Genomic DNA, 11,779 nt, shown 5'->3' on the forward strand with positions numbered 1-11,779 from the left:
ATTTCCTTTAAAGAGGGAAGCCTGCTTGCTGGCCTTAAATAAAAATGACTAATTTTCCAGATACTTATCTATTGCATCTTAATCAACTACAAAATGCTTGCTTAGTATAAGGAATATTGCTTCCAGTCACAGTGAGTATGAAAGATTAGTTTGGAAAGCCAAAGGAGATGTGCTGTACATATTGAACACATTTTTGCTGCTCATGTTAAAAGGGCCTCAGTTCTGTGCAGTCCTTGGTGACCAGCAGGGCCAGCCTGAGCTGTGGCTAGTGGCATTCTTGGGGGCCTCTGCACTGATGGTGCTGAGCTCTAGACGTGCCTTCTCCCTGCACTGCAGTTAGAAAATTTGGCATATCTGATGCAGTGATAGGCTGTTACTTTGTGGAGTTTTACATTATTTCCTAGTTCCACCCAACAATTTGAATTTCAGTGTTGTCCCTTCCAGCTCCTCCCCAGTTTGGGAGATTTCAATGGGCAAGTTGATAACATCTTGGCACATGTCCAGAGTAGAATGAGACACGTGATGATTTATCAAGTCTCTGAGGGTGTCCAGCACTTCTCAGAATCACTTAAAATAATAGCGAGACAGCTTCTCTGGACGTGCTTTGTAACAGAAAAGGTTTTAATAAAAGAAAAATAAATAAACATAAACAAACAAAGAAATATAAGTCAAACAGTGTAGAGAGCATTCTGACACCGGTAAGGCAGTCCAAAAAAGCCCCTTGAGTTCTTTTGTGCAGTCCCTTTAGTACTTAATGGTCTAGGTGGGCTATTTGGCACCTTTGCCCAATGAAATTGGCAACAGGCTTTGAGGTATGCATTTAAAGCCCAATCAGTGCTTCTGTGCTGGTGAAAAGGGCACAGAACTTTCTAGTTTGGTTTCCTTATATGTTTAAGGTAAGCTGAAACTTTTTCCCTTTTATAGAAACACCTGCTCGGGTGTGGGGGGTGCATTCCCACAGCAAGTGGAGCCACAGAACCCAGAATTCCTGAAGCATTGAGGAGAGCAAGACCCGGGAGCTCAGCAAGTGTTGTACAAGGGCAAAAAGGCCATGGATTTCTGATTTGATCTCAAGCTGTCTCTGGTTTGTGGCTTGCCTCCTGCCCTGGTTCTGGTGAGGCTGTGTGGAACTGCACTCTGCACACACACACTGCCATTCCTGTGTCCCGTGGTCATGGACAAGATGTGTTCTCCCCACACAAGCATTCCTGTGGGTCCTCTTCAAATCAGCCACGCTGATTTGCCTTTGAAGAGTTGGCAACATCTCTGAAGTGCTGCCAGCCCCATGGGCCATGGGAGCTGTCCCATGCTATTCCCTTCTGGCCCACAACCCCGTGTGCTGAAAGACGGGGATTTAGAGACCAAAACCCAGGGAACAAAAGGGATACTTCACTTAGAGATCACATTGAAAGTTTGTTCATGTCCCCTTTTCATCTGCCTTTGAGGAGATGGCAGCTGAGTGATGAGCCCTCTTTCATCTGGCAGGGCTACAGAGCTGAGATGGATAATCCTGCCATGCTCATCCTCCTGCCTCCTGTGCTGAGGAACAGGAAGGACGTCCTCTTTGGAAACATGCCCAAGATCTATGACTTCCACAACAAGTATGGTGTTGCTCTGTTCCCCTTTCACCGGACCGATACTTTAAAATGCTGGAATACCCAAACCTCACCTGCTCACTGCTGCGTTTTTGTCCCTTCTCCCATCTCTTGCAGAATTTTCCTGCACAGTTTGGAAAACTGCCTGGGAGCACCTGAAAGAGTGGGATGTTGTTTCCTAGACAGGGTGGGTGAATCATTTTCACATAAAAAACAGACTCAAAGGCCAATGTTTCTCCTGGCTTGTCACACTCTGCAACACCTCAGTTATGTTGGTTGAGTGGGAGGCTCCTGACCCTTAGGACCAACAGTCAGACCAGAAGAGATGGGGCAGAGCAACCGTCATGACCACAGCTTGTGATCCCCAGCTGTGCGTTTTTCACCCAAACTCTGTCACTTTTAGACATTAAAGTTGGCAGCAGAGATAAAAGCACACACAGTCTGGGTGTTGGCCTCATTTGGTGCCCTTCAGGATTGGGTCCCCAAGGGTGACTTGCCTCTCGGCTTGCCTTGCAACAGGAGAATTTCCAGATGTATGAGAAGTACTGCCCGAACAAGCTCCGTTCAGAGTCCCTGTGGAGGCAGTGCTCCAAAAGCTCCTTCTTCCAGGTGAGCTGCATCTCCTACCCAGGCAGGCACCACCATGGCACATACCCTTGTCCTAAACACCTGTCCTGGTTTGGGACAAATTTGGGAGAAAACCCCTGTATAGGATCCCTCTAAGGAAGCAAGCCCAAGTGGCCCCTCCCTCCAACCGGTCCGGTAAAAAAAACCTCTTTGGAGAAAAGTGGAAAAAACTATTTTACTAAACAAATGAAGTGCATACAAGTATAAAAAATGAATAATATGAAACAATAAAACCTCTCCTTCTGAAGTGAGATGGCAAATTGAGAAAGTCCTTGCCATGGGTGTAGCTCGGCTCTCTCTCAGTCTCTCATCAGTCCCAGTCCCTCCGGCGCTGCTGGAAAATGCCAAGGTCCAGGCCCCGGTGGGCCGCAGGTGCAGCCCCCAGTGCTCCCCTGGGTTTTCAGTCCAGAGCAGGTTTAAACAGTTCCAAGAAAAAGGAAAAAAAAACAGTCCAGGGAACTTCTCTGCCCTAGCTAGCTGAAACTAACTAAAAGCAAAAAAAAAAAAGATCTCTGTCCTGCAGTCTCTCCAAGCCTCTGCCGAACACGCTGTCCGCAGAAGAATGTGGAGGAGTCAGGCAGTTTTCTCAAAACAAACTCCGCGCTTCTCCTTGCTCTTAGAACCAGTCTTAAAGGCACAGGACTCAATATACAGCACAAACAGAACAGACAATTGGGGATACAAGCATCATAAAGTTACCCTAGGACAACACCCTCCTCAACAGCCCACAGTTCTCCTGCGTTTTGTTTAGTGTTGTATGAAAAATGTGCACAAAATGCTCGCAAAAAGAGATGTTGGAGTTTCTTGTACCCCAGGAGTACAAGGCAGATTCACTGTGTTATTTTATGTGTTGTTATAATATTTCTTTAGTTGTGGGTACCATTCAACATTTTGACATGAAACCTTTGAAGCCATCAAACCCCACGGTCATGCTGTCAGAATAACTACTTACAGATGGTGCAAAACTTACTCTGAATTCTGTGTTCCAGGAATGCCAAAGAAAATTAGAACACAAACTCGGGCTGGATTCCTATCTGCTCAAACCAGTGCAGTACCTAACAAAATACCAGTTACTTCTGAAGGTATTTCATGTTCTGCTTTCAAAGGGCATCAGCAGATAGATTAATTTGTTTTATTTTTCAATTAAAGGTTACCTGTAAATCAGCACCAAGCTTTGGATAACATATTGCTTATCTTGACCTCTCCTGAAGTGACTTCCAGTGAAGATGAATGGTCACATAACTGAAAAAGGAACAAGTGCTTTTAACAGGCCATTTTTTTAAGGAAAGACTGAATCTGTTCAGAGATGCAAAATTACAGAAGCACTTGTAAGAAAACTGAGCCAGAGAGGATCATGAGAATCTGATGAATGCAATATATCGTTGCATGTCTTCTCCTCAGGTGTTGATAGCACCTGTAATCTTCAATGCATTTATTCTTTTGTCCCTCATCTGAGGCAGGGCAGTGCTGTTATTCTCGCTTTGTAAGGCAGGAGTAACACTTGAGCAGCAGCTTCTGAACCACCTTCTAGCCTCTGGAATGAGTATACATGCAGCTGTAGGTGGGCACAGGAGATTTGAAATTAAACTAATTTTATCTCAGTGGTAAAATTCTGTCTTCCACTGACTGACTTTAAGGCTCTGAATTTTATAAATTCTGTTCCTTGTGTCTGCCAGTCTGAAGACAGTCATCTGCTGCAAGCTCATTTGAGGGCATATTGGCAACTAATGAAAGACCCGAGCCTTATTTGCCATATCTTACCACACAGGAAAACACAACACAAAGGCATCAGAAGAATGTGATGTTGCTCTATGCTGACACCATCCTTAAGGAAACACATTAAAAATAGACCATCCCTCATTGACCTGTTCCACACCTCATACTGACTGTGTGTCCTAGGTTGCAATGTAAAATGTGCCCAAAGTATGTATTCTATCACCATCTACATGAGCTGTTGAAACTAGGTTGGGCAGTGTTTCTCTTGCTCCCTGCCTCCAGACTATCTTCTGTTAATGGCCCATCAATGCCCTGCTGCATGACTCATAGGTAACTCCCTCCAGGAGCTATCTCTGTTTAATGGGCAATCAAGGACCCATTGCAAGACTCATAGAATGATATCAGCCCATTGTGAGATGCTCTGCCCAGGGGGAGGAGCCAAGCATTCCCACCTGGATATAATCTGGGATTTGGGACAGCACAGGCAGCTTTATCCACTGGATTCCCAGAGGACAAGAGCTAACAGACCTTTCTATGGGGTCACTGCTTCAACAAGACTACTTCATCTGGACTGCTACCACCACGTTTTCAGGTTGTATTCTGACTCTGTCAATGATATTTTGTACTATTGTATGTGTTTTATTTTATTTTACTCTTTTTTTTTTTTTTCCCTCTCCTATTAAATTGTTTTTTTCTGACTTGGAGTCTCTCGCTGGTTTTGCCTTCAAGCCAGCACACTGCTTTAGAGGGAGCTTTTTTTCCAGTGATGTGAAAAAAGAAACTCAGTGTAGGTCACTTCTGGCCATTGGAAACTTTGGGCAAGGTGGAAAAATCTGCTTTGTTCAAGTGGAAACATGTGCTCTCCTATTTCTATTTTCAGGAGCTGCTAAAGTACAGCACAAGCTGTGATGGAGTTCAGGAACTTCAAGAAGCTCTAGTTGCAATGTTGGATTTGCTGAAGTCAGTCAATGACTCCATGCATCAGATTTCAATCACAGGAGTGAGTAGATCTGAGCAATGAGCGCCCTTGCACAAGGCCGGGTGATGCACTGGGAATGGATGGTGTCCAGAATGTGTGAGCTGAGAACAGCTACAAAGTGAATGGGATCAAGGAGACCTCACAGGTGACAATCTTCCATCTGATTTCAGAGGTTTGGGAATATCCCAAGTTGCACAGTGCCCACACTTGCCATCTTGTGGTTTTCACAGAGTATTTTTCCAGTGTGCCCCTTTGTGTTCTCACAGCTGACCTAATAACTCACCTGGGGTGTTTTCATAGTATTTCCCATTCAGCATTTAACAAACATCTCTCTGAGGTGATTTTGAACCTTTCCCATTGGAGTGGTTGTCTTGCCTAGGGTTTCAGGGAAGCTACTGATCCCAGGCCTGGCCTTCTGGAGAATTCCATCTTCTGATACCTCAGTTCAGGCTCAAATCTCACTTCCCTGTCCCACTAAAGTAGCTAGTGCCCTTGACATGCTCTGTCATAGGAGCTGGATGGTTTTCCATTCTTTTTAGTTCTTCCAGTTTCTGAGTTTCTGGACTAGCTGCAGCCCTGCATGAGAGCTGTGTTTCCCCCCTGGCACCAGGTCATTGCATTGTTGCATACCCACTTTGTATTTGCTGCAGGGAGGAGCCATCCTGCAGGTTTATCCTCTTCTCTTTGTGTCATAATTACTCCACATAAGTGTTCTTTTTCTGGTGGTATTTTTCCTATACACTTCCCTTTACCCGTTACTTGGGATAAGGTTACCCCTTGTGTTTCGGTTTTATTCTGTTTCCAAAGGCATTGCGCTGGATTGGTTCCATTGATACGTCGTACTTTTTGTGTACTACCTATACCTTCATAAAAGGGAGGCCTAATGCTATAACATAGCCAGCATTCTCGGGTCAAATTCAGCCTGCAGCACAGAATTTGGCCCAATAAGTTCTGAGTCTTGTGGTGCTGGTTCCTTTTTGATTAAAAAGTGTCCCCCTCTGTCTGTACCAGGTTCCCATAATCGTGCCCCCCACAGTTTTCCTGTTACCCACGCTTGATCGTCTCCTTTAGTAACATTTATCCAAATTCCTTTACAATTCTCCCGCCGTCCTAGCCCTCTGTCTTGCCATATTTGGGGTTCTTTACATCCATAGGGATACCATTTTACGCATAGGACAATACTTTATGGTCTTCCCATCGGATCAAGGACCACTTAAAGGGTTGATGGGGGTTATCGTGCTCTGCGGTAGTACAACATACTAATAATGATAGCATCCACATTATGGTGTGCAGATTCGGGTGCTTGGTTTCACTGGCTATTTTGTATTCTTTCTTTTCTGAAAGCTCTCTCTGGTGGTGACAATGCCATAACTCAGTAATACTATCAGTCCCATTCTTTTGGCAGTTCAGCGAACATCGCCTTGTTGTCCCATAAGCGAGGCTCTTTCCTCCACCACTTTTTCTCCCTCTGCCTCGCTCGTCGACTCGGGTGCATCGAGCCATGAGGGGTACCATCTTCTTGGCAGCAGGGGAATTCTTCAGGAGGGATTGCCCTGCTCTACGACTTCGGACAACATAAGAATACCAGTTCGCTCTTTTAACTTGTGGAGAGTTGCACCTGAGCTCCTGTAGCTCCTTTCGGCAACGCCCTTCAACTATTTCTGCTACGAATGGGCTGGGCACATTTAGACAATACAAGTCTGGATTTGCTCCTTTGGCAAATATCTCCCACCATTCACTGGATTCTACAGTTAATTCTCCAAGAGATACTTTTAGGTTTAGTAGCCAATCAGTAATATTTCTTTGTAATTTCCAGCAAGGGGTGCAAACCCCTTTAGGGGTCTTCCCCTATAGCAGTGAGTCCACCACCCTTCTCCGCACACTTTACAGTTATAACATACAAATGGGTAACAGTTACAGTTCGCTTTCTTGCATCTTATTCTAACATCATCATTACTAAATATGGATTGGGTAAATATTCAATTGTAAATACGTTCATTCAGTCTTTTACTTATCTCTTCAGTCTTAATTTCAGGCTTCCTGGTGAGCTGACAACTTTCCACTCAGTAGTTGGTTCTCTTACAGGGCCCTTGATCTGCTAGCGTGAGTCCATCCCTTCTCAGCTGTTCTTATTGCTGGTTCTGTTGTGAGTAATACAAGGTAAGGTCGTTCCCATCGGGGTGCTAGGGTAGTGTCTTTCCATGTTTTGATTAATACCCAGTCCCCTGGTTTTATTTGATGCAGTGCAATGTCTAATGGGGGTCGTTGTACTATAAGACCCTTCTTCCACATTTCTTCTCGATATGCCATTAAGGCAGTGATGGATTTATTGATGTCCTGGTCTCGTACACTGGGATGGGTTAAAGGCTTCTCTACATGATAAGGCATCCCGTACAACATTTCGAAAGGAGATAGACCTATGTCTGTTCTTGGCTGGGTTCTTATATTCAGCAACGCAAGCGGTAAGCATTTTGTCCATGATAGTTTGGTTTCAATCATTAATTTAGTTAACTGTTTTTTAATTTCCCCGTTCATCCTTTCCACCCGTCCTGAACTCTGAGGGTGCCATGGAGTATGGTGTTCCCATTTAATTCCCAGGGACTCCATTGTTTCATTAAGGATTTTGGACACAAAATGGGGGCCTCTGTCGGAGTCTATTGTTTCAGGTGCCCCATACCTGGGGATTATATTTTCTAGCAGCACTTTTACCACAGCTTGCATGGTAGCTCTGGTGGTGGGAAATGCCTCCACATAATGAGTTAAGTGATCTATTATAACTAACAAATACTTCACTCTCCCGACCTTGGGTAATTCTGTAAAATCTACTTGTATGTTTGCAAACGGCCTTTGGACTAATGGTCGTCCTCCCAGAGGTTGTTTTCTAAAGTTGGCCTTGTTCACTTGCAAACACGTTGTGCATCCCGCTACTACTTGTTTGGCCAGGTTATGAATTCCAATACACATATATTTAATTCCAAACTGATCTACTATAGCTTGGGTTCCCCAGTGAGTTTTCTCGTGTATTCTATGCAAAATTTCCAGCGCTATTGCTTTTGGCAATACTTCTCGTCCATCAGAGAGTTTCCATTTTCCATCCTGGTCTTTACATATTCCCATTTGAGATAACCTCTGCTCTTCTGTTTTAGTAAATCTGTATTCTGCTTTCTCCTCATCCAATGACTCTGTCCCGGGCCCCCCTTTTTCTTTTTGTCGTATTATCATTAGAGTGGCTTTCTTGGCCTCCTGATCTGCTGCATTGTTTCCTCTACTTCTAAAATCTATTCCTCTCTGATGTCCTCTCAAATGTACCACCACAATTTTCTTAGGTTTTCTCAATGCTATTAATACCCTTTTGATTAATTCCTGATGTATTAAATCCTTTCCCTGGGAGTTCATTAATCCTCTGATCCTTCCAGGAAGACTATTCTTAGAGGAATGTGCCTTGGGACAGAGCTGGCCCTGTGTCTCATCATTGTTTGGAGAATCCTCTCACATTTTCATTGACGTCTTTTTCTTTCTTTTTTTATTTGTCATGCTCTCCCCAGGGTGACCTGAGCGCACTGGGGAAAGTATTGATGCAGGGATCTTTCAGTGTTTGGATAGGACACCAAAAAGGGCCAACAAAAATGAAGGATCTAGCCAGGTTCAAGCCCATGCAGAGGCACCTGTTTCTGTATGAGAAAGCCTTGGTCTTCTGCAAGGAGAGGAGCATAGAGATGGTTATGACAAAACCTCATCTTACAGCTTTAAGCACTTCCTGAAAGTAAGGAGGTTTTATTTTTATTTATGAAAGTGAGGGTGTTTTACACAGCCATGTATATTGCAGACCAGTAATTCTGCAGAGCCAGAGGGGATATTTTCTCTGACATGGTGGCTTGTTTTCTGCTGCTGAGGGCTGTGATGCCTCACAGGCACGTTCCATGTCCATGGAAGGCTGTTGGTTGAATTAAGTTGAGCTGAGGCAGCAGCTGGGAGAGCCCCTGGACTTGGAGTCACAGCTGTGACTGCCAGGGAAATGGAGCTGTGCCAGGGGTACAGATAGATGTGCCTGGCCCCCTGCTCCAGCCTGTGTTCCAGGAGTGGGTGAGGCCATGGAAGAGTGTTTTGTGTATTCCCCAGCCCACCTGGGAGAGCAGAGGAGCTCCTCCTGCTCCAGGGAGGCCCCTAGGGCAATCTCTGCCTGGCTGCTCCTGAGCCCTATTTTCCACCCCGCAGGAGGATGCAGGGTTAACTCTTCTTCCTCCCCATTCCTTTCTCCTTTGGCAGGCTCCAACTGCAGCTGAAAGGACAATTATCAGATGACAAGATGTCCTAGGGTAACTTTATGATGCTTGTATCCCCAATCGTCTGTTCTGTTTGTGCTGTATATTGAGTTCTGTGCCTTTAAGACTGGTTCTAAGAGCAAGGAGAAGCACGGAGTTTGTTTTGAGAAAATCTGCCTGACTCCTACACATTCTTCTCCAGACCAGGGTGTTCGGCGGAGGCTTGGAGAGACTGCAGGACAGAGGTTTTTTTTGCTTTTAGTTAGTTTCAGCTAGCCAGGGCAGAGAAGTTCCCTAGACTGGTTTTTTTTTCCTTTTTCTTGGAACTGTTTAAACCTGCTCTGGACTGAAAACCCAGGGGAGCACTGGGGGCTGCACCTGCAGCCCACCGGGGCCTGGACCTCGGCATTTTCCAGCAGCGCCGGAGGGACTGGGACTGATGAGAGACTGAGAGAGAGCTGAGCTACACCCATGGCAAGAACTTTCTCAATTTGCCATCTCACTCCAGAATGAGAGGTTTTATTGTTTCATATTATTCCTTCTTTATACTTGTATGCACTTCATTTGTTTAGTAAAATAGTTTTTTCCACTTTTCTCCAAAGAGGTTTTTTTTACCGGACCAGTTGAAGGGAGGGGCCACTTGGGTTTGCTTCCTGGAGGGATCCTATTCAGGGGTTTTCTCCCAAATTTGTCCCTAAACCAGGACACAAGGGTAGCCTATGGTAAAATATGAGGGATGTAAACAACTGTCCCAACCCTATAAATGCTAACTATTATCAATAAAATTCCTAAAGTACTGCTCTAAGAGAAAACTTCTGGCATACTGTGTGTAATGAGCAGTTCTAATATCAGCATTTTTTTTTTTCTCAGTTCTCTGCCTTGTTTTTCTTGAAAAATGAAAAGCCATGGGGTATATATGCTAGATTGGAGAAAACTGAGAACTTGGAGGCAGAGCAGATCCCTGCTGTAGGTCCCTGGTCTCAGTGGGGTCAGGGGAGGGATTTGCCATAAGTAGTCAGAAAACAAGGAGATAACAGTCTGTTCATCTCTGGTGCATGTTACAAATTATGTAATAAAAGGAAGTCTCAGGCCATATGTTTCAGTACCCAGTGTTTTCCCCAAACAGCAAAATTTTCTTTCTGGAGATCTTGTTTCTCCTGCAGTGCTTGTTTTACCTTACATGCTCTTGAAAGGACTGAAGAGGTGGCAGGGGGAAATGCAGCTCAGTGGAGAAAATCCTTCACTCAGGAGGCAATGTGTCCAGTTTTCCTTTGCCTTGAGAGGACTCATTTTCCAGTTGTTTGTGTTGACACACAGAGGCTGGAGTTAGAGAATCCACAGATTTGACAGGATTACATCTGCACACATATGTTTTGAGAATTGCTGTACTGAGGACAAAATCCTGTTTCTGGAGCTTGACATTGATTTCTAATCACAGACATTGATATTGGGAAAGATCTCTAAGATCATCAATTCCAACTGTTAAACCAGCACTGCCAAATACGCCACTAAACTATGTCCCTAAGTATAAGGAAATTTTTTCTTTGCAACAATGTTTTTTGGGGATTCAGGATTGAAATGAGCTGTTGGGTAGATGCTGTGTAACAGATCATCCATAAAACAAACTAAAGAAACCCTCAGGATAATATTCTGTGTCCTGTGTGAAATGAGCATTGGTAAATACCTCTTCAGCTGAGATTCAGTAACCTAGAGGATGCAGGTGACTGCAGTGCCAGGTAAATCTGCCTGGTGCCACATGGAAGCTGATGCACCATCCCAGAGCTTTGCACTAACCCAGCTTGGTCTGCACTGCAGTGATCCAACAGCTGACAGTAAACCCTGGGCAGGGGGAGGAAATGGAATTTTAAAATCCACTAACCTGAATGAACAGACCTCAAATCTGTCTGTTCCTGGCACTTGTTCTTTGCATCATCAAAGTAGATCATCTAAAATTTCTAATATCTTGATTCCTGGGCAGTTTTGTAAGAGTCTCTATAAATTGCCACAGTAAACAAGATGCACAGAACTGGGAATTGCAGCAACTGGATACGGTGCTCTCTAGGCTGCCCTTCCAACAGCTTTCATAAATTTTAAGTTTTTATAAAATCAAAATGGAGCCTCACCCAGCTTTCTAAAGGGGAAATGGCCTCAAGTTGTGCCGGGGGGGGGTTCAGCTTGGATATGAGGAATGGTCAGGCACTGGCACAGCTGCCCAGGGCAGTGGGGGGGTCTCCATCCCTCAAGGGATTTAAAGCCATGTGGATATGGCTCTGGGGGACAGGGGTTCGTGGTGGCCTTGGCAGTGCTGAGGGAATGATTGGGCTCCATGGTGTCAGGGGTCTTTTCCAGCCGAAATGTTTCTGTGATGTCAAGAGCAACTTGGTTCCTGCTCCCTGAGGCTGTTCATGTCACTGAAAGGGGCACCAACATGTGAAACAGTTGGAACAGAACATTTGTCCATGGGACCTAGTCTGTAAATCATCAGTCTTTCAGACCAAAAGCTCTGGGCATGCACATATTTTCAAGGAGGAACAGCAGTGTTGAACAGATGTTATTTCTAAGGTTTTGTTTGTGTTTATAGTGGATTTGTCTGATCCAGT

General features: G+C 44.7%; 1 protein-coding gene across 1 annotated transcript; it reads left to right on the top strand.

The window, feature by feature from the left end:
• Positions 1–1,490: 1,490 nt before the first annotated feature.
• LOC131378740 (proto-oncogene DBL-like) lies at positions 1,491–3,932 on the top strand. The gene is made up of 5 exons (XM_058423885.1): positions 1,491–1,601; positions 1,713–1,782; positions 2,115–2,204; positions 3,212–3,273; positions 3,899–3,932. The coding sequence occupies exons 1-5, from the start codon at positions 1,501–1,503 to the stop codon at positions 3,930–3,932; spliced, it is 357 nt and encodes a 118-aa protein (XP_058279868.1). The 5' UTR covers positions 1,491–1,500.
• The last annotated feature ends 7,847 nt before the right edge of the window (positions 3,933–11,779 follow it).

This window comes from Hirundo rustica, chromosome W (genome assembly GCF_015227805.2).
Source record: "Hirundo rustica isolate bHirRus1 chromosome W, bHirRus1.pri.v3, whole genome shotgun sequence".
Lineage (NCBI taxonomy): Eukaryota > Metazoa > Chordata > Aves > Passeriformes > Hirundinidae > Hirundo > Hirundo rustica.

Coding starts and splice junctions, on each gene's coding strand:
- LOC131378740 (XM_058423885.1), top strand. CDS start 1,501: ATGGATAATCCTGCCATGCTCATCCTCCTGCCTCCTGTGCTGAGGAAC. Junction 1,602..1,712: donor ATCTATGACTTCCACAACAA/GTATGGTGTTGC, acceptor CATCTCTTGCAG/AATTTTCCTGCACAGTTTGG. Junction 2,205..3,211: donor CCAAAAGCTCCTTCTTCCAG/GTGAGCTGCATC, acceptor TCTGTGTTCCAG/GAATGCCAAAGAAAATTAGA.